The sequence below is a fragment of the Cebidichthys violaceus genome, unplaced genomic scaffold, assembly GCF_023349555.1.
Source record: "Cebidichthys violaceus isolate CVI_PGR_0920_01 unplaced genomic scaffold, fCebVio1.0.p SCAF_12, whole genome shotgun sequence".
NCBI lineage: Eukaryota > Metazoa > Chordata > Actinopteri > Perciformes > Stichaeidae > Cebidichthys > Cebidichthys violaceus.
Genome location: NW_027176285.1, coordinates 3,592,749 through 3,617,943, shown reverse-complemented (window position 1 = coordinate 3,617,943; position 25,195 = coordinate 3,592,749). Strand labels below are relative to the sequence as shown.

Sequence of the window (25,195 nt, the reverse complement as noted above, 5' to 3'; positions counted from 1 at the left end):
TGACTTTTTTCGACATGTTGCACTACTAGTGCAACGAGTTTAGCATGTCAAAAACAGTCAAAAAACGGTCATAGTATATTATGTCGAAAACAATCAGAATATAGCCTGTCGATAACAGTCTTAGTATAGCCTGTCGAAAAAAGTAAAAAAACAGTCATAGTATATTATGTCAAAAACAGTCATAGTATAGCCTGTCGAAAAAATGTAAAAACGGTCATAGTATAGCATGTCGTAAAAACGGCATGTCGAAAAAAGTCAAAAAACAGTCATAGTATATTATGTCAAAAACAGTCATAGTATAGCCTGTCAAAAAAAGTGAAAAAAACGGTCATAGTATAGCATGTCGAAAAAAGTCAAAAAACAGTCATAGTATATGTGGCGGCGGGGTGTGTGTGGGCTCAGCTGCAGAGGGGAGAGTGGGGGAGTGGTTCAGGGAACGGGGCCGGGAAGAGACTTAATTAGGCCCCGTTCCCTGAACCACTCCCCCACTCTGTCCCCTGTGCAGCTGAGCCCACACACACCCCGCCGCCACAGTATATTATGTCGAAAACAGTCAAAAAAAGTGAAAAACGGTCATAGTATAGCATGTCGTAAAAATTTAGAAACAGTCATAGTATATTATGTCGAAAACAGTCATACTATATTATGTCAAAAAACCCCAAAAATGGTCATAGTATAGCCTGTCAAAAAAAAAGAAAAACGGTCATAGTATAGCATGTCGAAAATATTGAAAAACGGTCATAGTGGAGCATGTCGAAAAAAGTCAAAAAACAGTCATAGTATATTATGTCGAAAGCAGTCATAGTATAGCCTGTCGAAAAAAGTGAAAAACGGTCATAGTATAGCATGTCGAAAAAATAGAAAAACGGTCATAGTATATTATGTCGAAAGCAGTCATAGTATAGCCTGTCGAAAGCAGTCATAGTATAGCCTGTCGAAAAAAGTGAAAAACGGTCATAGTATAGCATGTCGAAAAAAGTCAAAAAACAGTCATCGTATATTATGTCGAAAACAGTCATCGTATAGCCTGTCGAAAGCAGTCATAGTATAGCCTGTCGAAAAAAGTGAAAAACGGTCATAGTATATTATGTCGAAAACAGTCATAGTATAGCCTGTCGAAAGCAGTCATAGTATAGCCTGTCGAAAAAAGTGAAAAACGGTCATAGTATAGTATGTCTAAAAAAAGTCATAATAATAGTATTTTGGGGTTGAGACTAGCATAGCAGGAGCTGGGGATTGATCTGATGACCCTGTGATTGAGAGACAGCCGTGCTACCCACTTAGCCACGGACAGCAATTGAGAACCACTGGCATAGTATGTCTATAAAAAGTCATCGTATATTATGTCGAAAACAGTCATAGTATAGCCTGTCGAAAGCAGTCGTAGTATAGCCTGTCGAAAAAAGTGAAAAACGGTCATGATATAGCATGTTGAAAAAAGTCAAAAAACAGTCATAGTATATTATGTCGAAAACAGTCATAGTATAGCCTGTCGAAAGCAGTCATAGTATAGCCTGTCGAAAGCAGTCATAGTATAGCCTGTCGAAAAAATTGAAAAACGGTCATAGTATAGCATGTCGAAAAAATTGAAAAACGGTCATAGTATATTATGTCGAAAACAGTCATAGTATAGCCTGTCGAAAGCAGTCATAGTATAGCCTGTCGAAAAAAGTGAAAAACGGTCATAGTATAGTATGTCTAAAAAAAGTCATAATAATAGTATTTTGGAGTTGAGACTGGAATAGCATGAGCCGGGGACTGAACCGACGACCCTCTGATTGAGAGGGAGCCGTGCTCCCCACTTAGCCACGGACAGCAATTGAGAACCACTGGCATAGTATGTCTATAAAAAGTCATATTATATATCATGTTGAAAACGGTCATAGTATAGCATGTCGAAAAAAGTCAAAAAACAGTTATAGTATATTATGTCGAAAGCAGTCATAGTATAGCCTGTCGAAAAAAGTGAAAAACGGTCATAGTACAGTATGTCTAAAAAAAGTCATAATAATAGTATTTTGGAGTTGAGACTGGAATAGCATGAGCCGGGGACTGAACCGACAACCCTCTGATTGAGAGGGAGCCGTGCTCCCCACTTAGCCACGGACAGCAATTGAGAACCACTGGCATAGTATGTCTATAAAAAGTCATATTATATATCATGTTGAAAACGGTCATAGTATAGCATGTCGAAAAAAGTCAAAAAACAGTTATAGTATATTATGTCGAAAACAGTTATAGTATAGCCTGTCGAAAGCAGTCATAGTATAGCCCGTCGAAAAAATTGAAAAACGGTCATAGTATAGCATGTCGAAAAAAGTCAAAAAACAGTCATAGTATATTATGTCGAAAACAGTCATAGAATAGCCTGTCGAAAGCAGTCATAGTATAGCCTGTCGAAAAAAGTGAAAAACGGTCATAGTATAGTATGTCTAAAAAAAGTCATAATAATAGTATTTTGGGGTTGAGACTAGCATAGCAGGAGCTGGGGATTGATCTGATGACCCTCTGATTGAGAGACAGCCGTGCTACCCACTTAGCCATGGACAGCAATTGAGAACCACTGGCATAGTATGTCTATAAAAAGTCATTGTATATTATGTCGAAACCAGTCATAGTATAGCCTGTCGAAAAAAGTGAAAAACGGTTATAGTATAGCGTGTCGAAAAAATTGAAAAACGGTCATAGTATAGCATGTCGAAAAAAGTCAAAAAACAGTCATAGTATATTATGTCGAAAACAGTCATAGTATAGCCTGTCGAAAGCAGTCATAGTATAGCCTGTCGAAAAAAGTGAAAAACGGTCATAGTATAGCATGTCGAAAAAATTGAAAAACGGTCATAGTACAGTATGTCTAAAAAAAGTCATAATAATAGTATTTTGGAGTTGAGACTAGCATAGCATGAGCCAGGGACTGAACCGACGACCCTCTGATTGAGAGGGAGCCGTGCTCCCCACTTAGCCACGGACAGCAATTGAGAACCATTGACATGGTATGTCTATAAAAAGTCATATTATATATCATGTTGAAAACGGTCATAGTATAGCATGTTGAAAAAAGTCAAAAAACAGTCATAGTATATTATGTCAAAAACAGTCATAGTATAGCCTGTCGAAAGCAGTCATAGTATAGCCTGTCGAAAAAAGTGAAAAACGGTCATAGTATAGCCTGTCGAAAAAAGTGAAAAACGGTCATAGTATAGCATGTCGAAAAATTTGAAAAACGGTCATAGTATATTATGTCAAAAACAGTCATAGTATAGCCTGTCGAAAGCAGTCATAGTATAGCCCGTCGAAAAAAGTGAAAAACGGTCATAGTATAGCATGTCGAAAAAATTGAAAAACGGTCATAGTATACCATGTCGAAAAAAGTCAAAAAACAGTCATAGTATATTATGTCGAAAACAGTCATAGAATAGCCTGTCGAAAGCAGTCATAGTATAGCCCGTCGAAAAAAGTGAAAAACGGTCATAGTATAGCATGTCGAAAAAAGTCAAAAAACTGTCATAGTATATTATGTCGAAAACATTCATAGTATAGCCTGTCGAAAGCAGTCATAGTATAGCCTGTCGAAAAAAGTGAAAAACGGTCATAGTACAGTATGTCTAAAAAAAGTCATAATAATAGTATTTTGGAGTTGAGACTAGCATAGCATGAGCCAGGGACTGAACCGACGACCCTCTGATTGAGAGGGAGCCGTGCTCCCCACTTAGCCACGGACAGCAATTGAGAACCATTGACATGGTATGTCTATAAAAAGTCATATTATATATCATGTTGAAAACGGTCATAGTATAGCATGTTGAAAAAAGTCAAAAAACAGTCATAGTATATTATGTCAAAAACAGTCATAGTATAGCCTGTCGAAAGCAGTCATAGTATAGCCTGTCGAAAAAAGTGAAAAACGGTCATAGTATAGCATGTCGAAAAATTTGAAAAACGGTCATAGTATACCATGTCGAAAAAAGTCAAAAAACAGTCATAGTATATTATGTCGAAAACAGTCATAGAATAGCCTGTCGAAAGCAGTCATAGTATAGCCCGTCGAAAAAAGTGAAAAACGGTCATAGTATAGCATGTCGAAAAAAGTCAAAAAACTGTCATAGTATATTATGTCGAAAACATTCATAGTATAGCCTGTCGAAAGCAGTCATAGTATAGCCTGTCGAAAAAAGTGAAAAACGGTCATAGTATAGTATGTCTAAAAAAAGTCATAATAATAGTATTTTGGGGTTGAGACTAGTATAGCAGGAGCTGGGGATTGATCTGATGATCCTCTGATTGAGAGACAGCCGTGCTACCCACTTAGCCACGGACAGCAATTGAGAACCACTGGCATAGTATGTCTATAAAAAGTCATCGTATATTATGTCGAAAACAGTCATAGTATAGCCTGTCGAAAGCAGTCATAGTATAGCCCGTCGAAAAAAGTGAAAAACGGTCATAGTATAGCATGTCGAAAAAATTGAAAAACGGTCATAGTATACCATGTCGAAAAAAGTCAAAAAACAGTCATAGTATATTATGTCGAAAACAGTCATAGAATAGCCTGTCGAAAGCAGTCATAGTATAGCCCGTCGAAAAAAGTGAAAAACGGTCATAGTATAGCATGTCGAAAAAAGTCAAAAAACTGTCATAGTATATTATGTCGAAAACATTCATAGTATAGCCTGTCGAAAGCAGTCATAGTATAGCCTGTCGAAAAAAGTGAAAAACGGTCATAGTATAGTATGTCTAAAAAAAGTCATAATAATAGTATTTTGGGGTTGAGACTAGTATAGCAGGAGCTGGGGATTGATCTGATGACCCTCTGATTGAGAGACAGCCGTGCTACCCACTTAGCCACGGACAGCAATTGAGAACCACTGGCATAGTATGTCTATAAAAAGTCATCGTATATTATGTCGAAAACAGTCATAGTATAGCCTGTCGAAAGCAGTCATAGTATAGCCTGTCGAAAAAAGTGAAAAACGGTCATAGTATAGCATGTCGAAAAAATTGAAAAACGGTCATAGTATAGCATGTCGAAAAAAGTCAAAAAACAGTCATAGTATATTATGTCGAAAACAGTCATAGTGTAGCCTGTCGAAAGCAGTCATAGTATAGCCTGTCGAAAAAAGTGAAAAACGGTCATAGTACAGTATGTCTAAAAAAAGTCATAATAATAGTATTTTGGAGTTGAGACTAGCATAGCATGAGCCAGGGACTGAACCGACGACCCTCTGATTGAGAGGGAGCCGTGCTCCCCACTTAGCCACGGACAGCAATTGAGAACCATTGACATGGTATGTCTATAAAAAGTCATATTATATATCATGTTGAAAACGGTCATAGTATAGCATGTTGAAAAAAGTCAAAAAACAGTCATAGTATATTATGTCAAAAACAGTCATAGTATAGCCTGTCGAAAGCAGTCATAGTATAGCCTGTCGAAAAAAGTGAAAAACGGTCATAGTATAGCATGTCGAAAAATTTGAAAAACGGTCATAGTATAGCATGTCGAAAAAAGTCAAAAAACAGTCATAGTATATTATGTCAAAAACAGTCATAGTATAGCCTGTCGAAAGCAGTCATAGTATAGCCCGTCGAAAAAAGTGAAAAACGGTCATAGTATAGCATGTCGAAAAAATTGAAAAACGGTCATAGTATACCATGTCGAAAAAAGTCAAAAAACAGTCATAGTATATTATGTCGAAAACAGTCATAGAATAGCCTGTCGAAAGCAGTCATAGTATAGCCCGTCGAAAAAAGTGAAAAACGGTCATAGTATAGCATGTCGAAAAAAGTCAAAAAACTGTCATAGTATATTATGTCGAAAACATTCATAGTATAGCCTGTCGAAAGCAGTCATAGTATAGCCTGTCGAAAAAAGTGAAAAACGGTCATAGTATAGTATGTCTAAAAAAAGTCATAATAATAGTATTTTGGGGTTGAGACTAGTATAGCAGGAGCTGGGGATTGATCTGATGACCCTCTGATTGAGAGACAGCCGTGCTACCCACTTAGCCACGGACAGCAATTGAGAACCACTGGCATAGTATGTCTATAAAAAGTCATCGTATATTATGTCGAAAACAGTCATAGTATAGCCTGTCGAAAGCAGTCATAGTATAGCCTGTCGAAAAAAGTGAAAAACGGTCATAGTATAGCATGTCGAAAAAATTGAAAAACGGTCATAGTATAGCATGTCGAAAAAAGTCAAAAAACAGTCATAGTATATTATGTCGAAAACAGTCATAGTGTAGCCTGTCGAAAGCAGTCATAGTATAGCCTGTCGAAAAAAGTGAAAAACGGTCATAGTACAGTATGTCTAAAAAAAGTCATAATAATAGTATTTTGGAGTTGAGACTAGCATAGCATGAGCCAGGGACTGAACCGACGACCCTCTGATTGAGAGGGAGCCGTGCTCCCCACTTAGCCACGGACAGCAATTGAGAACCATTGACATGGTATGTCTATAAAAAGTCATATTATATATCATGTTGAAAACGGTCATAGTATAGCATGTTGAAAAAAGTCAAAAAACAGTCATAGTATGTTATGTCAAAAACAGTCATAGTATAGCCTGTCGAAAGCAGTCATAGTATAGCCTGTCGAAAAAAGTGAAAAACGGTCATAGTATAGCATGTCGAAAAATTTGAAAAACGGTCATAGTATAGCATGTCGAAAAAAGTCAAAAAACAGTCATAGTATATTATGTCAAAAACAGTCATAGTATAGCCTGTCGAAAGCAGTCATAGTATAGCCCGTCGAAAAAAGTGAAAAACGGTCATAGTATAGCATGTCGAAAAAATTGAAAAACGGTCATAGTATACCATGTCGAAAAAAGTCAAAAAACAGTCATAGTATATTATGTCGAAAACAGTCATAGAATAGCCTGTCGAAAGCAGTCATAGTATAGCCTGTCGAAAAAAGTGAAAAACGGTCATAGTACAGTATGTCTAAAAAAAGTCATAATAATAGTATTTTGGAGTTGAGACTAGCATAGCATGAGCCAGGGACTGAACCGACGACCCTCTGATTGAGAGGGAGCCGTGCTCCCCACTTAGCCACGGACAGCAATTGAGAACCATTGACATGGTATGTCGATAAAAAGTCATATTATATATCATGTTGAAAACGGTCATAGTATAGCATGTTGAAAAAAATCAAAAAACAGTCATAGTATATTATGTCAAAAACAGTCATAGTATAGCCTGTCGAAAGCAGTCATAGTATAGCCTGTCGAAAAAAGTGAAAAACGGTCATAGTATAGCATGTCGAAAAATTTGAAAAACGGTCATAGTATAGCATGTCGAAAAAAGTCAAAAAACAGTCATAGTATATTATGTCGAAAACAGTCATAGAATAGCCTGTCAAAAGCAGTCATAGTATAGCCCGTCGAAAAAAGTGAAAAACGGTCATAGTATAGCATGTCGAAAAAAGTCAAAAAACTGTCATAGTATATTATGTCGAAAACATTCATAGTATAGCCTGTCGAAAGCAGTCATAGTATAGCCCGTCGAAAAAAGTGAAAAACGGTCATAGTATAGTATGTCTAAAAAAAGTCATAATAATAGTATTTTGGGGTTGAGACTAGTATAGCAGGAGCTGGGGATTGATCTGATGACCCTCTGATTGAGAGACAGCCGTGCTACCCACTTAGCCACGGACAGCAATTGAGAACCACTGGCATAGTATGTCTATAAAAAGTCATCGTATATTATGTCGAAAACAGTCATAGTATAGCCTGTCGAAAGCAGTCATAGTATAGCCTGTCGAAAAAAGTGAAAAACGGTCATAGTATAGCATGTCGAAAAATTTGAAAAACGGTCATAGTATAGCATGTCGAAAAAAGTCAAAAAACAGTCATAGTATATTATGTCAAAAACAGTCATAGTATAGCCTGTCGAAAGCAGTCATAGTATAGCCCGTCGAAAAAAGTGAAAAACGGTCATAGTATAGCATGTCGAAAAAATTGAAAAACGGTCATAGTACACCATGTCGAAAAAAGTCAAAAAACAGTCATAGTATATTATGTCGAAAACAGTCATAGAATAGCCTGTCGAAAGCAGTCATAGTATAGCCCGTCGAAAAAAGTGAAAAACGGTCATAGTATAGCATGTCGAAAAAAGTCAAAAAACAGTCATAGTATAGCATGTCGAAAACAGTCATAGCATATTATGTCGAAAGCGGTCATAGTATAGCATGTCGAAAAAATTGAAAAACGGTCATAGTATAGCATGTCGAAAAAAGTCAAAAAACAGTCATAGTATATTATGTCGAAAACAGTCATAGTATAGCCTGTCGAAAGCAGCCATAGTATAGCCTGTCGAAAAAAGTGAAAAACGGCCATAGTACAGTATGTCTAAAATAAGTCATAATAATAGTATTTTCGAGTTGAGACTAGCATAGCATGAGCCAGGGACTGAACCGACGACCCTCTGATTGAGAGGGAGCCGTGCTCCCCACTTAGCCACGGACAGCAACTGAGAACCATTGGCATAGTATGTCTATAAAAAGTCATATTATATAGCATGTTGAAAACGGTCATAGTATAGCATGTCGAAAAAAGTCAAAAAACAGTCATTGTATATTATGTCAAAAACAGTCATAGTATAGCCTGTCGAAAGCAGTCATAGTATAGCCTGTCGAAAAAAGTGAAAAAACGGTTATAGTATAGCATGTCGAAAAAATTTAAAAACCGTCATAGTATAGCATGTCGAAAAAAGTCAAAAAACTGTCATGGTATATTATGTTGAAAACAGTCATAGTATAGCCTGTCGAAAGCAGTCATAGTGTAGCCTGTCGAAAAAAGTGAAAAACGGTCATGGTATAGTATGTCTAAAAAAAGTCATAATAATAGTATTTTGGGGTTCAGACTAGAACAGCAGGAGCTGGGGATTGATCTGATGACCCTCTGATTGAGAGACAGCCGTGCTACCCACTTAGCCACGGACAGCAATTGAGAACCACTGGCATAGTATGTCTATAAAAAGTCATCGTATATTATGTCGAAAACAGTCATATTATATCCTGTCGAAAGCAGTCATAGTATAGCCTGTCGAAAAAAGTGAAAAACGGTCATAGTATAGCATGTCGAAAAAATTGAAAAACGGTCATAGTATAGCATGTCGAAAAAAGTCAAAAAACAGTCATAGTATATTATGTCGAAAACAGTCATAGAATAGCCTGTCGAAAGCAGTCATAGTATAGCCCGTCGAAAAAAGTGAAAAACGGTCATAGTATAGCATGTCGAAAAAAGTCAAAAAACTGTCATAGTATATTATGTCGAAAACATTCATAGTATAGCCTGTCGAAAGCAGTCATAGTATAGCCTGTCGAAAAAAGTGAAAAACGGTCATAGTATAGTATGTCTAAAAAAAGTCATAATAATAGTATTTTGGGGTTGAGACTAGTATAGCAGGAGCTGGGGATTGATCTGATGACCCTCTGATTGAGAGACAGCCGTGCTACCCACTTAGCCACGGACAGCAATTGGGAACCACTGGCATAGTATGTCTATAAAAAGTCATCGTATATATGTCGAAAACAGTCATAGTATAGCCTGTCGAAAGCAGTCATAGTGTAGCCTGTCGAAAAAAGTGAAAAACGGTCATAGTATAGTATGTCTAAAAAAAGTCATAGTATAGCCTGTCGAAAGCAGTCATAGTATAGCCTGTCGAAAAAAGTGAAAAACGGTCATAGTATAGCATGTCAAAAAAATTGAAAAACGGTCATAGTATAGTATGTCTAAAAAAAGTCATCATAATAGTATTTTGGGGTTGAGACTAGCATAGCAGGAGCTGGGGATTGATCTGATGACCCTCTGATTGAGAGACAGCCGTGCTACCCACTTAGCCACGGACAGCAATTGAGAACCACTGGCATAGTATGTCTATAAAAAGTCATCGTATATTATGTCGAAAACAGTCATAGTATAGCCTGTCGAAAGCAGTCATAGTATAGCCTGTCGAAAAAAGTGAAAAACGGTCATAGTATAGCATGTCGAAAAAAGTCAAAAAACAGTCATAGTATATTATGTCGAAAACAGTCATAGTGTAGCCTGTCGAAAGCAGTCATAGTATAGCCTGTCGAAAAAAGTGAAAAACGGTCATAGTACAGTATGTCTAAAAAAAGTCATAATAATAGTATTTTGGAGTTGAGACTAGCATAGCATGAGCCAGGGACTGAACCGACGACCCTCTGATTGAGAGGGAGCCGTGCTCCCCACTTAGCCACGGACAGCAATTGAGAACCATTGACATGGTATGTCTATAAAAAGTCATATTATATATCATGTTGAAAACGGTCATAGTATAGCATGTTGAAAAAAGTCAAAAAACAGTCATAGTATATTATGTCAAAAACAGTCATAGTATAGCCTGTCGAAAGCAGTCATAGTATAGCCTGTCGAAAAAAGTGAAAAACGGTCATAGTATAGCATGTCGAAAAAATTGAAAAACGGTCATAGTATAGCATGTCGAAAAAAGTCAAAAAACAGTCATAGTATATTATGTCAAAAACAGTCATAGTATAGCCTGTCGAAAGCAGTCATAGTGTAGCCCGTCGAAAAAAGTGAAAAACGGTCATAGTATAGCATGTCGAAAAAATTGAAAAACGGTCATAGTATAGCATGTCGAAAAAAGTCAAAAAACAGTCATAGTATATTATGTCGAAAACAGTCATAGTATAGCCTGTCGAAAGCAGTCATAGTATAGCCTGTCGAAAAAAGTGAAAAACGGTCATAGTGTAGCATGTCTAAAAAAAGTCATCATAATAGTATTTTGGGGTTGAGACTAGCATAGCAGGAGCTGGGGATTGATCTGATGACCCTCTGATTGAGAGACAGCCGTGCTACCCACTTAGCCACGGACAGCAATTGAGAACCACTGGCATAGTATGTCTATAAAAAGTCATCGTATATATGTCGAAAACAGTCATAGTATAGCCTGTCGAAAGCAGTCATAGTGTAGCCTGTCGAAAAAAGTGAAAAACGGTCATAGTATAGTATGTCTAAAAAAAGTCATAGTATAGCCTGTCGAAAGCAGTCATAGTATAGCCTGTCGAAAAAAGTGAAAAACGGTCATAGTATAGCATGTCAAAAAAATTGAAAAACGGTCATAGTATAGCATGTTGAAAAAAATAAAAAAACAGTCATAGTATATTATGTCAAAAACAGTCATAGTATAGCCTGTCGAAAGCAGTCATAGTATAGCCTGTCGAAAAAAGTGAAAAACGGTCATAGTATAGTATGTCTAAAAAAAGTCATCATAATAGTATTTTGGGGTTGAGACTAGCATAGCAGGAGCTGGGGATTGATCTGATGACCCTCTGATTGAGAGACAGCCGTGCTACCCACTTAGCCACGGACAGCAATTGAGAACCACTGGCATAGTATGTCTATAAAAAGTCATCGTATATTATGTCGAAAACAGTCATAGTATAGCCTGTCGAAAGCAGTCATAGTATAGCCTGTCGAAAAAAGTGAAAAACGGTCATAGTATAGCCTGTCGAAAAAAGTCAAAAAACAGTCATAGTATATTATGTCGAAAACAGTCATAGTGTAGCCTGTCGAAAGCAGTCATAGTATAGCCTGTCGAAAAAAGTGAAAAACGGTCATAGTACAGTATGTCTAAAAAAAGTCATAATAATAGTATTTTGGAGTTGAGACTAGCATAGCATGAGCCAGGGACTGAACCGACGACCCTCTGATTGAGAGGGAGCCGTGCTCCCCACTTAGCCACGGACAGCAATTGAGAACCATTGACATGGTATGTCTATAAAAAGTCATATTATATATCATGTTGAAAACAGTCATAGTATAGCATGTCGAAAAAAGTCAAAAAACAGTCATAGTATATTATGTCGAAAACAGTCATAGTGTAGCCTGTCGAAAGCAGTCATAGTATAGCCCGTCGAAAAAAGTGAAAAACGGTCATAGTATAGCATGTCGAAAAAAGTCAAAAAACAGTCATTGTATATTATGTCAAAAACAGTCATAGTATAGCCTGTCGAAAGCAGTCATAGTATAGCCTGTCGAAAAAAGTGAAAAACGGTCATATGTCAAAAAAATTTAAAAACCGTCATAGTATAGCATGTCGAAAAAAGTCAAAAAACTGTCATAGTATATTATGTCGAAAACAGTCATAGTATAGCCTGTCGAAAGCAGTCATAGTATAGCCTGTCGAAAAAAGTGAAAAACAGTCATGGTATAGTATGTCTAAAAAAAGTTATAATAATAGTATTTTGGGGTTGAGACTAGCATAGCAGGAGCTGGGGATTGATCTGATGACCCTCTGATTGAGAGACAGCCGTGCTACCCACTTAGCCACGGACAGCAATTGAGAACCACTGGCATAGTATGTCTATAAAAAGTCATCGTATATTATGTCGAAAACAGTCATATTATATCCTGTCGAAAGCAGTCATAGTATAGCCTGTCGAAAAAAGTGAAAAACGGTCATAGTATAGCATGTCGAAAAAATTGAAAAACGGTCATAGTATAGCATGTCGAAAAAAGTCAAAAAACAGTCATAGTATATTATGTCGAAAACAGTCATAGTGTAGCCTGTCGAAAGCAGTCATAGTATAGCCTGTCGAAAAAAGTGAAAAACGGTCATAGTACAGTATGTCTAAAAAAAGTCATAATAATAGTATTTTGGAGTTGAGACTAGCATAGCATGAGCCAGGGACTGAACCGACGACCCTCTGATTGAGAGGGAGCCGTGCTCCCCACTTAGCCACGGACAGCAATTGAGAACCATTGACATGGTATGTCTATAAAAAGTCATATTATATATCATGTTGAAAACAGTCATAGTATAGCATGTCGAAAAAAGTCAAAAAACAGTCATTGTATATTATGTCGAAAACAGTCATAGTGTAGCCTGTCGAAAGCAGTCATAGTATAGCCCGTCGAAAAAAGTGAAAAACGGTCATAGTATAGCATGTCGAAAAAAGTCAAAAAACAGTCATTGTATATTATGTCAAAAACAGTCATAGTATAGCCTGTCGAAAGCAGTCATAGTATAGCCTGTCGAAAAAAGTGAAAAACGGTCATATGTCAAAAAAATTTAAAAACCGTCATAGTATAGCATGTCGAAAAAAGTCAAAAAACTGTCATAGTATATTATGTCGAAAACAGTCATAGTATAGCCTGTCGAAAGCAGTCATAGTATAGCCTGTCGAAAAAAGTGAAAAACAGTCATGGTATAGTATGTCTAAAAAAAGTTATAATAATAGTATTTTGGGGTTGAGACTAGCATAGCAGGAGCTGGGGATTGATCTGATGACCCTCTGATTGAGAGACAGCCGTGCTACCCACTTAGCCACGGACAGCAATTGAGAACCACTGGCATAGTATGTCTATAAAAAGTCATCGTATATTATGTCGAAAACGGTCATAGTATAGCATGTCGAAAAAATTGAAAAACGGTCATAGTATAGCATGTCGAAAAAAGTAAAAAAACAGTCATTGTATATTATGTCAAAAACAGTCATAGTATAGCCTGTCGAAAGCAGTCATAGTATAGCCTGTCGAAAAAAGTGAAAAAACGGTTATAGTATAGCATGTCGAAAAAATTTAAAAACCGTCATAGTATAGCATGTCGAAAAAAGTCAAAAAACTGTCATGGTATATTATGTTGAAAACAGTCATAGTATAGCCTGTCGAAAGCAGTCATAGTGTAGCCTGTCGAAAAAAGTGAAAAACGGTCATGGTATAGTATGTCTAAAAAAAGTCATAATAATAGTATTTTGGGGTTCAGACTAGAATAGCAGGAGCTGGGGATTGATCTGATGACCCTCTGATTGAGAGACAGCCGTGCTACCCACTTAGCCACGGACAGCAATTGAGAACCACTGGCATAGTATGTCTATAAAAAGTCATCGTATATTATGTCGAAAAAAGTCATAGTATAGCCTGTCGAAAGCAGTCATAGTATAGCCTGTCAAAAAAAGTGAAAAACGGTCATCGTATATTATGTCGAAAACAGTCATATTATATCCTGTCGAAAGCAGTCATAGTATAGCCTGTCGAAAAAAGTGAAAAACGGTCATAGTATAGCATGTCGAAAAAATTGAAAAACGGTCATAGTATGTTATGTCAAAAACAGTCATAGTATAGCCTGTCGAAAACAGTCATAGTATAGCCTGTCAAAAAAAGTGAAAAACGGTCATAGTAAAGCATGTCGAAAACAGTCATAGTATGGCCTGTCGAAAACAGTCATAGTATAGCCTGTCCAAAAAAGTAAAAAAACAGTCATAGTATAGCCTGTCGAAAAAAGTAAAAAAGCAGTCATAGTATAGCCTGTCGAAAACAGTCATCGTATAGCATGTCGAAAAAAGTGAAAAACGGTCATAGTACAGCATGTCGAAAAAAGTGAAAAACGGTCAAAGTATAGCATGTCGAAAAAAGTAAAAAAACAGTCATAGTATAGCATGTCGAAAACAGTCATAGTATATTATGTCGAAAGCGGTCATAGTATAGCATGTCGAAAAAATTGAAAAACGGTCATAGTATAGCATGTCGAAAAAAGTCAAAAAACAGTCATAGTATATTATGTCGAAAACAGTCATAGTATAGCCTGTCGAAAGCAGTCATAGTATAGCCTGTCGAAAAAAGTGAAAAACGGCCATAGTACAGTATGTCTAAAATAAGTCATAATAATAGTATTTTCGAGTTGAGACTAGCATAGCATGAGCCAGGGACTGAACCGACGACCCTCTGATTGAGAGGGAGCCGTGCTCCCCACTTAGCCACGGACAGCAACTGAGAACCATTGGCATAGTATGTCTATAAAAAGTCATATTATATATCATGTTGAAAACGGTCATAGTATAGCATGTCGAAAAAAGTCAAAAAACTGTCATGGTATATTATGTTGAAAACAGTCATAGTATAGCCTGTCGAAAGCAGTCATAGTATAGCCTGTCAAAAAAAGTGAAAAACGGTCATAGTAAAGCATGTCGAAAATAGTCATAGTATATAGCCTGTCGAAAACAGTCATAGTATAGCCTGTCGAAAAAAGTGAAAAACAGTCATAGTATAGCCTGTCCAAAAAAGGAAAAAAGCAGTCATAGTATAGCATGTCGAAAAAAGTAAAAAAACAGTCATAGTGTAGCCTGTCGAAAACAGTCATCGTATAGCATGTCGAAAAAAGTGAAAAACGGTCATAGTATAGCCTGTCAAAAAAGGTAAAAAAACAGTCATAGTATAGCCTGTCGAAAAAAGTGAAAAACGGTCATAGTATAGCCTGTTGACAAAAGTGATAAACGGTCATAGTATAGCATGTCGAAAACAGTCAAAAAACAGTCATAGTTATAGCCTGTCGAAAAAAGTGAAAAACGGCCATAGTATAGCATGTCGACAAAAGTGAAAAACGGTCATAGTATAGCCTGTCAAAAAAAAAAAAAATGGTCATAGTATAGCCTTTCGAAAAAAGTAAAAAAGCAGTCATAGTATAGCATGTCGAAAAAAGTAAAAAAAGTCATAGTATAGCCTGTCGAAAACAGTCATAGTATAGCATGTCGAAAAAAGTGAAAAACGGTCATAGTACAAACGGTCATAGTATAGCATGTCGAAAAAAGTAAAAAAACAGTCATAGTATAGCATGTCAAAAACAGTCATAGTATATTATGTCGAAATCAGTCATAGTATATAGCCTGTCGAAAACAGTCATAGTATAGCCTGTCAAAAAAAGTGAAAAACGGTCATAGTATAGCCTGTCAAAAAAGGTAAAAAAACAGTCATAGTATAGCATGTCGAAAAAAGTGAAAAACGATCATAGTATAGCCTGTCGAAAAAAGTGAAAAACGGTCATAGTATAGCCCGTCGACAAAAGTGAAAAACGGTCATAGTATAGCATGTCGAAAACAGTCAAAAAACAGTCATAGTTATAGCATGTCGACAAAAGTGAAAAACGGTCATAGTATAGCATGTCGAAAAAAGTGAAAAACGGTCATAGTATAGCATGTTGAAATAAAGTCTGACAAAAGTCATAATATAGCATGTTGAAAAAAAGTCATAGTATAGCATGTTGTAAAAAGTGATAGTATAGCATGTCGAAAAAAGTCATAATATAGCATGTTGAAAAAAGTCATAATATAGCATGTTGAAAAAAGTCATAATATAGCACGTTGAAAAAAGTCATAGTATAGCATGTCGAAAAAAGTCAAGTATTATTCATACTGTTGGTCAGTTTTATTGATGGCATTTCACCTCTTCCCCTGTCAGGTAAATACAGAGAAGGAGATGAGAAAAAAATCAACCCTTTACCCCACCTGACATGCAACAGTTTCCCAGAAGCTGTTGAACACATCCTGAATAACATGCTATAAGCTAGAAGTAACAACAGTGCTCTACAGTTTCTTTTTTGAGATCAAAAATAAACATTTACACAAAAATGTCTATGTCAGGGTGGAGAACTACTTTTTGTGTTAAAGTACAGCATGCATTTAAGAATTACCAACCATCTTTTGCAACAATGACAAATGTTTTGTCATTATGTCATAATGTATGAATACAAGTTTGAATAGAAAGATATCCAGCATCATGTTTATGATTTTTGTACAGAAACTTAATTTAAGACAGTAAATAGTAGCAGCGGCCCAGAATATCATGTTTTGGGATTTTTCTTCAGGATAAAAAAGTAATACGTAGTATATTCATAATTTCTATAAAGAATAGCGAGTCAGAAAAAAATTGCATAAAATATCAAAGTATAGTATAAGTATAGTATGATCATAGTGTGCTATACAATATAGTCATACAAAGGGTATACTACAGTACACCAAAACAAGTTATGGCTTGCCAGTCATTAAAGACGTTATATTATAGTATGTCATAAACATCATGAAATATGTGTAAAAAACATAGGATTGTCATTAAATATTAACAGTGTAGTATGTCAACAAAAATATAAAAGTAATAAAAAGAATTCAAAATGTAATTAGTACACCATACAAATGTCATAAAAATGTAATATTACCGTATGTCATTAAAAAGTCAGTGTAGTGTCATAAAAAAATGTCAGTGTGGTATGTCAATACAAATATCATAAAAGTGATAAAAATGTTGTAGTATAGTCTGCCTGAAAAAAAAATTATTAAAAAAATGTATGTATATTTATATATGTATGTATTTACATACTCATGTACACATGAGCCAATTTGCAAATGGACTACTTTTAAAGGGCCTTTATTTTCACTTCACTAATTTATCAACTTTGAATACTTTTTAAGTCTCCGCAGACTTAAAAAGTATTATGATTATCATTGTTTTTGGTGATATTCCACCTTCTGTTCTGTCAGGTAAATACAGAAAAGGAGATGATAATAAAATCAACCCTCCTCCCTACCTGACATGTGACGTGAAGAGCGAGAAGTAACAGAACTCTAGTTTCATTTTCTTATTGAGTCTTTCATTTGGACAAGAAATCACTCTAGCCGCCAGTTATCATTGTTATATAACAAAGTTATTTAATTGATTTAATTAAGTCTAGATTGAAAAGAAACATTAACATAAAGATGTCTATTGGAGTGTAGGACTACTTTCTCAAGTCCAGAATGCTACAAAGTAAATGTAAAGCATGCATTTTAGAAGTGCCCTCCAGCTGTACAAGTTTGAATAAAAAAAAATATTCAGCTGTAACTGTTTATTTATTGAACATAAAAGACTGCATAAAAATATACAAGCACTGACTCAGATTGCGTACAAATTAGTAGCACTGGCTCAGAATATCAAAGTTTAAAGGTTCTTTTTGTTTTTTTGTTTCTTTTTGTTTTTCCTTCACCCATGTCAAAAGATAGACAAAAATGCAATACGTTTTCTAAATTCAAAAGGCAAAAACATTGCCTACAACATGTTTTAATTGACTGATGTCAAATATTCCACCAGAAGTTATATCATGGGGACAATATTGAGTTCATTAAATGATGTAATTATGTAATGTGTGTGAGCTTAACACAAGTTATTTAGAAAAGCCCTAACAAAGAGCACAACCTTACCCTGACTCCCACTACTAACAGCTGGTCCTCTGTCAGATAGGCTGCATTGTTGGTATTAAAGTCTTTTCTCACAAATGGCCCGAGCGTCAGACAGACTCGTACTCTCTCTCCCAGGCTGTGTATCTGTCCATCAGGTTCCTGGCCGAGGGTTTGGTGTGTGTGATGACGTCCAGGAAGTCAGCTGTTGTCACAGTTTCCAGCTGAATGGCAGGCATGTCACTGTCTCCTGTGAAGGATAATCGAAATCCAGCTGCAGTGTATATAAGGAGGGACACTTGACAGAGATCATGGCTGTTGTAGGGGTTGATCTAGCGGTGTAGAGCCAAGACTACTTTACTTCTGGTGTGCTGCAGCACATGCCTTCACACCAACACACCCAACATAGAACTCATATTAAGAAAACTCATCGCGTCTGCCATCAATAATGTGTTTTAGCAATAAAACCAAAAATCTGATTAAATCAAAAATGTACAATAATTTATAAGATATCATTATAGAATTATAATAAATATAATCATTAAAAAAAACCATGAATTTAATTGAAATGCAATGGAAATAAACAGCTGCTTAACTGAAACTAATAGAACAGCTGTTTAACCAATCACATTTCAATAGAACCATGGAGGGCTTTCCCTCATTTTTCTCAGACGAAGAAAGACTTTCCAGTCAATTTAATCTCTCAAGTAACCAGAAACACTTGAAATAAAGTTCACAATAAAGTGAAATACCTCCTGGTGGAATAGGAGTGAAAACAAAATGAGCTTTATTGACTTAAGTTCTAGGTCAGGCATGTTGGTGAGTAGAAGTAGCTCAACATATAACATTTGTTCATTTTGAGATAAAAACATCAAATTTGACAAGATCTCTACGCAAGTAACTGCTGTCAGCCATTTTGGAAAATGCTGCGGCGGTTATCAGTATGCCATTGGGTAATAGCCAAACACCCAGATTTATTCTAAACATATTAAGCCATAAAAGTACAAAATGTGGCTCTTTTATGTCAAAATGAACAATAGGATGCTATGCCGCCCCACTATTGGTGTTTTCTGTAGAGCATCAAATGTAACATGCATTTCACCTACAACACATAGGTGTATCTATACACACGTCCAGTACACATAATCACTTACTCTAGCCGTAGCAAGTACACAGTGAATGTACTGTGTGTTAGTTAGCTGTATCATTTGACACCTCATAGTGTGTGTGTGTGTGTGTGTGTGTGTGTGTGTGTGTGTGTGTGTGTGTGTGTGTGTTGTCCTACCATCCTTATGTGACTCCAGAGCATCAAAGATCTTGCGTACTGGTCTCATGGCGGCCTCCTTGCACACCAGTCTGAGATCAGAACCAGAGTAACCTTCCATCTCCTGCAACACACACACACACACACACACACACACACACACACACACACACACACACACACACACACACACACACACACACACACACACACACACACACACACACACACACACAGGCAGATGAGGCCTAGCTGATAAGCACTGTGTTGTGATTGTGTTCTTTATTCCCTCAGTGGCAGCAGACATTAATGACACGCAACACAGTAACAACACATCAAGGTTTTTTTTTTCAAAAACAGATGAATAAATTATTTCAACACTTAACGCGTTAAATTGTCTTAACGAGTCTTCCTGTAACACACCTTCGCCAGAGTTTCATAGTCCAGCTCAGTTCGTAGCTCCACCCCTCCTGTGGAGCTGAGAGGAGGCAGCCAATGAGAGATCATGGCTTGGCGAGCTGGCAAGGAGGGGAGACTGACTAAAATCCTCTTCTCTAACCTCCTCAGCATGGCATGGTCCAGCTCCCTGAGAGAAGAGCGAGAACGGTTAGGAAAGTGTAGACGGCAGGTTATATTTCTCCTCCACTTTTAGTCCAAATATACTTTTTGTTCAATTTGTGAGGTTAACAAAGACGGCAAAATATGTGATTTTAGGAAATCATCTCAACGCAACGAGAAATGAGTTGAGCAAGAGAAATAGAGAGGTATAAAACATACGGGGGAAAAATATAAAAGCTATAATTATGTTGAAGTATTACCAAGGCAGGTTGGAGGCAGCCAGTACAAACACAAGATCCTCGGATTTCGCCAGTCCGTCCATCTGAACCAGCAGCTCAGTCTTCATCCTGCGACTTCCCTCATGCTCTCCTCTGAAAGCACACACCGGTCTGCTGTTACATCAGGTGTATATTCACCACCACATCAGCCATTAAAGGCTCTTTATTGTGACACGAGTAACTTGTAATTACAGAACCAACCATATCAGTCTTTGCACAGTGTTCTGCCTTATTGTAATCCTTAAATTAGTAAAGAGCGTCATAATTATGGCTAAAGTGATCATTTTTGCTTGGATAATAATGATCAATTCTGTTTATTAGACATGATGATTTAGAACAATTTTAGTGTAGTTTTGACTATTTTCATGAATTACACATTCATGAAAATACTCATCTGCATTCAGACCTTTATTACGGCTGAAAAGGTATAAATATATAAATTAACTATAATATTTTAATTGTATATCTTCTGCATATGTCTGATGTAAAATCTTCGGGAAATTTCTTCCGCACTTTGTGGTTTAGCTCACCCCATGTTGGATCCTCTCTGGCTCATCACTGACTCCAGCTCATCCAGGAAGATGGTGGATGGGGCGTGGTACCTGGCCAGCTCAAACAGAACCTGCAGACATATGCATACATACAATAACCCAAATCCAAGGATAGTACAGGGGAAAATGAATGTAACCTAAAAACGTGTTGTTTTTTTCTTATTTGTTGCATTTGACCTAACGTGTGTGTGTGTGTGTGTGTGTTGAAGAAGAACCTACCCTGACCAGTTTCTCAGAGTCTCCTCTCCACTTGCTGACGATGCTGGAGGCTGAGATGTTGAAGAAGGTCGTCTTACACTCTGTAGCCACGGCCTTGGCCAACAGCGTCTTACCTGTACCTGTGTGTGTGTGATTTTTGGACCGGAAATTATGTAATGTGGTCCACTGATTAACAGCAAACAAACAACAGTTTTTGTCTTTCCATCAGCAAACCTGATGATGGTTTTACGGCACCGGAGGTCTTACCTGGGGGGCCATAAAGCAGCAAGCCTTTCCACGGAGACAGGATGCCTGTAAACAGCTGGGGGTACTGAAAGGAGAGAGGAGTCTAACGTGAAAACTACAGCAAAGACAAACCTTTAGAAAAATCACAGAACTCGATATGAAAATATGTTACAGCTGCAAACATAATCTTCCAGCAAGAAAACATAAATTTCCATTTTCTGCCGGCCAATAAGACGCTGAGCTGTGTGCAAAGAAAACTGATTATCTTGATGCATAGCTGAGTCAGGGCTGCAAATACCACATACTACAAATTAGTCTGAATTTTAGGTGGCAAACAGAGAGTCAAATCCACCAAACTGACCTTTATACTCTAGGGAATGAATAATAATAGAGATAGAAGTTGGGGATTGTGGGAAGGTGGAGGTGCCGCGTTATTCAATAAAACAGTCCGGCAGAACAGAGGACAGACGCATCAGTCCTCATCTCCGTCTGTAAATGTCAAGAGGATGCAGACAACCTGATTTGTTGTCATCATATCCATGAGAGAGGTCTAGGTGATGATGATAGAAGTGTGTGCGTGTATTTTCTGTGTGTGTGTGTGTCACACGTTTTATTTGTATTTGCAATATCTATATGAAGCAGCAAAATTGTATGAATGTGTTTGTGTCTATACATTCTACATGCCATTTTGTGTGTGTGTGTGTGTGTGTGTGTGTGTGTGTGTGTGTGTGTGTGTGTGTGTGTGTGTGTATGTTCCTGATTTCCCTGCCTATCTATCCATCTGTGTATGTGTGTGTTACCATATCATCCCAGGTATAGATTTAACGTCAGCCTAACAGACTGGCCTGACCCCGCCGCCCTCCTTCTCTTAAAGCCCTTTAAAGGAGATGTATTCAGAATCGAAGACGGGCGACCGCAGCTGAAATACCAGCATGCCCGGCCAGCGGCTGCACCTTAATGGGATAGACGACGGCCTCTTTGACTAATCGCTTGGCGTCCTCCAGGCCGATGATGTCCTCCCACCGCACGTTGGGGCTGTGCAAATAGATGTCCTTTAGGGGTGAACACACACACACACACACACGGGTGCGATTAGGCTTGTATAAATGGGTATCCTTTAGAGTGAAACATCAGGTAAGGGAAATAGATAGAACCTGGGCCTTCATTAATACAGCACGTCTATCCATTCACAACAAAGCTCTCCAGTGCCCTCTACTGGACACATTTGGTATCACTTAAAGAAAATCTTTACAAGTATGCGCCACAAGTTGAGATAAAATAAGCCTCTCCACGTTTTGAGTATGTGCTTCTGGTTTGTCAGCGTTTGCAATATAGTGTGTGTGTGTGTGTGTGTGTGTGTGTGTGTGTGTGTGTGTGTGTGTGTGTGTGTGTGTGTGTAGTAGTAGTAGTACCCTGCTGATGATTGCGGCAAGTTCTCTCATCTCACCGCTCATTCCAGAAAAGCCACTGAGGGGCTTCAGCAGCCGTTCCTGCAACAAATGATAAAATCATTGTTATTGGTTGCAGTGTAGTTGTATTAGTAGCTTTACTATTGTTGGATTTGATTGTTATAAATGTAATTAAGGTAATGTAAATGTAATTAAAATGGCAAGAAGAATTGATATTTCTGCATGTTTAACAGACTATAGTTACCATGTGGTCTGAGTCACTGCCAGCTCCTTTGACTGCGTCGTTGATTGAACCTTTGCCGTCGATCATCTGGCCCTAAGACCAAGACTTTTACTCACTTAGGTGAACAAAAGGTATAATAAAAACAAACTGAAAGTGGTGGTTTCTTTATGAAAGCATGTGTTCATATGTACCAGTTTATGTTTATACTTTGTATAAAGAGAAAAACAATTAACAACACAAAAAAAATGGCAAATACATTCAACTGCTAAATTGTGTTAAATGGCTGTATTCATTAGGGGCTTGGCATTGTCTGCTATTCTCTTTTACTCAAAAGGTGGTTTAGTTAGTAATCTATTTTATCAAAGACTGAATAATAAAAATAATAAAAATATCAACATACTGTACACAAAAACTCTGTAAATAACAAGTAACACCCCCCAGTACCTTTCTGTGCATGGCTGCCTCACCAGCTGGTCCATTTCTGAGGGAAGAAACGTTGAGACCAAAGTCTGACGACTCTGGAGGAACAGAAGAGACGTTCTCCTGGAAACCCAGTCATCAGGATGTCAGAATAATTATAATAATAATAATTCTGATTTTGGTTGCCCTGTGTTAAATGTACATTTGTATGTGAACAGGCAGCTGTCCTCTTGGCTCCAATTCCAGACTGCGGGCTCAGGGACTTGTTGATTTTGGGAAGAGGCTTCACAGCTGAACAGGGACTCCTGCAGGGACAAAGAGACACACAGAAGACATTTATCAATGGAAGAAGATGGAATCGACCGCACGGGCTCTACCAAGCACACCGCACCTTATTAAAACACTACTGTAAAATTCAAATCAATAGTTAGAATGATGTTTCTGTAGTGTATTTTACTCATTTAAGTTTATATCATCAGCATGTATCGACAGTGAATAACTATTAAGTCCTGAAGTTGAAATAAAAAGAAAAGGTCGGAGAGATGGAGAGACTCACCTCTTTACTCCACTTCTTGCTTTTCTGTTTTCACCTTCACCTTAAAGACAAAATATTCATTGACTATAATTGAGATGTAATGAATGAATCCACATTATTCAGAATTTAGCAGCAGATTTAGCGCACCGAGCATGAGATATTGGTGTCTTAGTGGAGGTCACATACCTGGTTCTGCAGTTCTTCTGATAAGTTTGGGATATTTCTGAAACTTGACGTAGTGATAACTCTCGTAGTCCATCAGCACCATCTCCAGATCGATGTTATCACAGACCTCGAACCTCCTCACACCTCCATTCGTCTCCTGGTCCAAGGCCACGGCTGCAGACACGTAGCTGGCGAATGGACACACACAAGATATCTCACACACGCTCGCATGGACCTTGGACAGATGAAAAAGTAACAAAAAAAACAAGGTCAGCTATGTCTCTGCTGTCTTGTACTGTGAGCCTTCAAGAGGATTCCAGTATGATTTAGTTTGAATGTGTTTCGTTGATGAATTGCATACGGTGTAGTAAAGTCAGACACTTTCTATATAGACACACACACACACACACACACACACACACACACACACACACACACACACACACACACAGTATGTCCTTCTTTCTGCTTTTTACAATGGACCAAGTATAAACTGGGACATCCTTTATACTTCTGTTAAAGACCAAGTCCAGGTTTTGACATCTGCGTCATCTCACGTCTCATCAACAGCCGCCCTGTCCTGTCCTGTCCTGTCCTGTCAATCAATGCCTTTGTGTGCAGGAATCACATCCAATCTACCAACTAAATGCTAACAATTTTGAAAACATGTGTTTTTTTACATGCCACTGCACATCTGGAGGTTCCAGCACACAGTACTTCATACTGACCCTTGCCCCAGCAGGTGTTGGTAAATGAGGATGAGGAGACTCTTCCTCCTCATCTCAGTCCTCAGCTCATCCTGTTGGGACAGCGACACAGAACACACTCAGCACTTCAAACTGCACACACAACTGCTGCACGATACTAATAACAGAGAAAAGTAAATATCAGTAGAGGGCGACAAATTGCCAAACATGACACCCACCTGACTAAGTATCTAGGCAACCTGTAGACGCCGACCTAGCTAGCCTAATTGGCTCAGGAGCTAGCTTAACTGCTTGTTGTGTAACGTTAACGCTAGGTTAGCTAATTGTGACAGTTTAGCTGTTGTTTGCTAAGCTAGTTGTTCGACCTGGCCCTGGATATATGCTGCGATCAGTAACTTTGCTTGTTATCTAGGCCAGTTAATTTGACCATAAGCACAGCTGTCGTTAATTTCCCTTCTCCAATTATAGTTGCTAGTTAGCTCAAAGTTAATAGCTTACCAACAGTTGTCCGTAAAACCTGCGAGCAAACACAAAAACAAAACCCCTTATTCACTCACCGCTTCCCGGGCTTGGTGGGCGACTTTTATTGATTGATACGAAAGCTCCATCATGCCTCTGAACGCTTAGTGAGAGGGTGGCTATGCTACAGTTTCCTGATGTCGCTCAGTACTTTTGGA

General features: G+C 37.7%; 2 protein-coding genes across 4 annotated transcripts in view; one reads left to right on the top strand and one right to left on the bottom strand.

Moving 5' to 3' along the window:
- Window positions 1–18,212, top strand: part of hdhd2 (haloacid dehalogenase-like hydrolase domain containing 2) — a 25,503-nt gene extending 7,291 nt beyond the window's left edge. The window contains exon 9 of one of the 2 annotated variants that reach the window (XM_068705932.1): window positions 18,123–18,212. In XM_068705932.1, the coding sequence (XP_068562033.1) occupies window positions 18,123–18,151 (29 nt within the window). In that variant the 3' untranslated portion in view covers window positions 18,152–18,212. Of the gene's footprint in view, window positions 1–16,216; window positions 16,391–18,122 lie in introns of those variants that run through there. The other variant, XM_068705931.1, reaches the window with a different exon arrangement.
- katnal2 (katanin p60 subunit A-like 2) lies at window positions 17,622–25,195 on the bottom strand. Of its 2 annotated transcripts, XM_068705929.1 has the most exons (16): window positions 25,076–25,195; window positions 24,540–24,610; window positions 23,833–23,999; window positions 23,668–23,707; window positions 23,314–23,416; window positions 23,136–23,234; window positions 22,713–22,784; window positions 22,472–22,549; window positions 22,013–22,111; window positions 21,081–21,144; window positions 20,835–20,953; window positions 20,595–20,686; window positions 20,047–20,157; window positions 19,652–19,814; window positions 19,250–19,352; window positions 17,622–18,214 (listed from the first exon to the last, which is right to left on the bottom strand). In XM_068705929.1, the coding sequence occupies exons 1-16, from the start codon at window positions 25,127–25,129 to the stop codon at window positions 18,075–18,077; spliced, it is 1,575 nt and encodes a 524-aa protein (XP_068562030.1). In that variant the 5' UTR covers window positions 25,130–25,195; the 3' UTR covers window positions 17,622–18,074. The 2 variants fall into 2 exon arrangements, with proteins under 2 accessions (XP_068562030.1, XP_068562031.1); XM_068705930.1 differs by lacking the exon at window positions 25,076–25,195 and having other exon boundaries at window positions 23,833–24,046; window positions 24,540–24,603.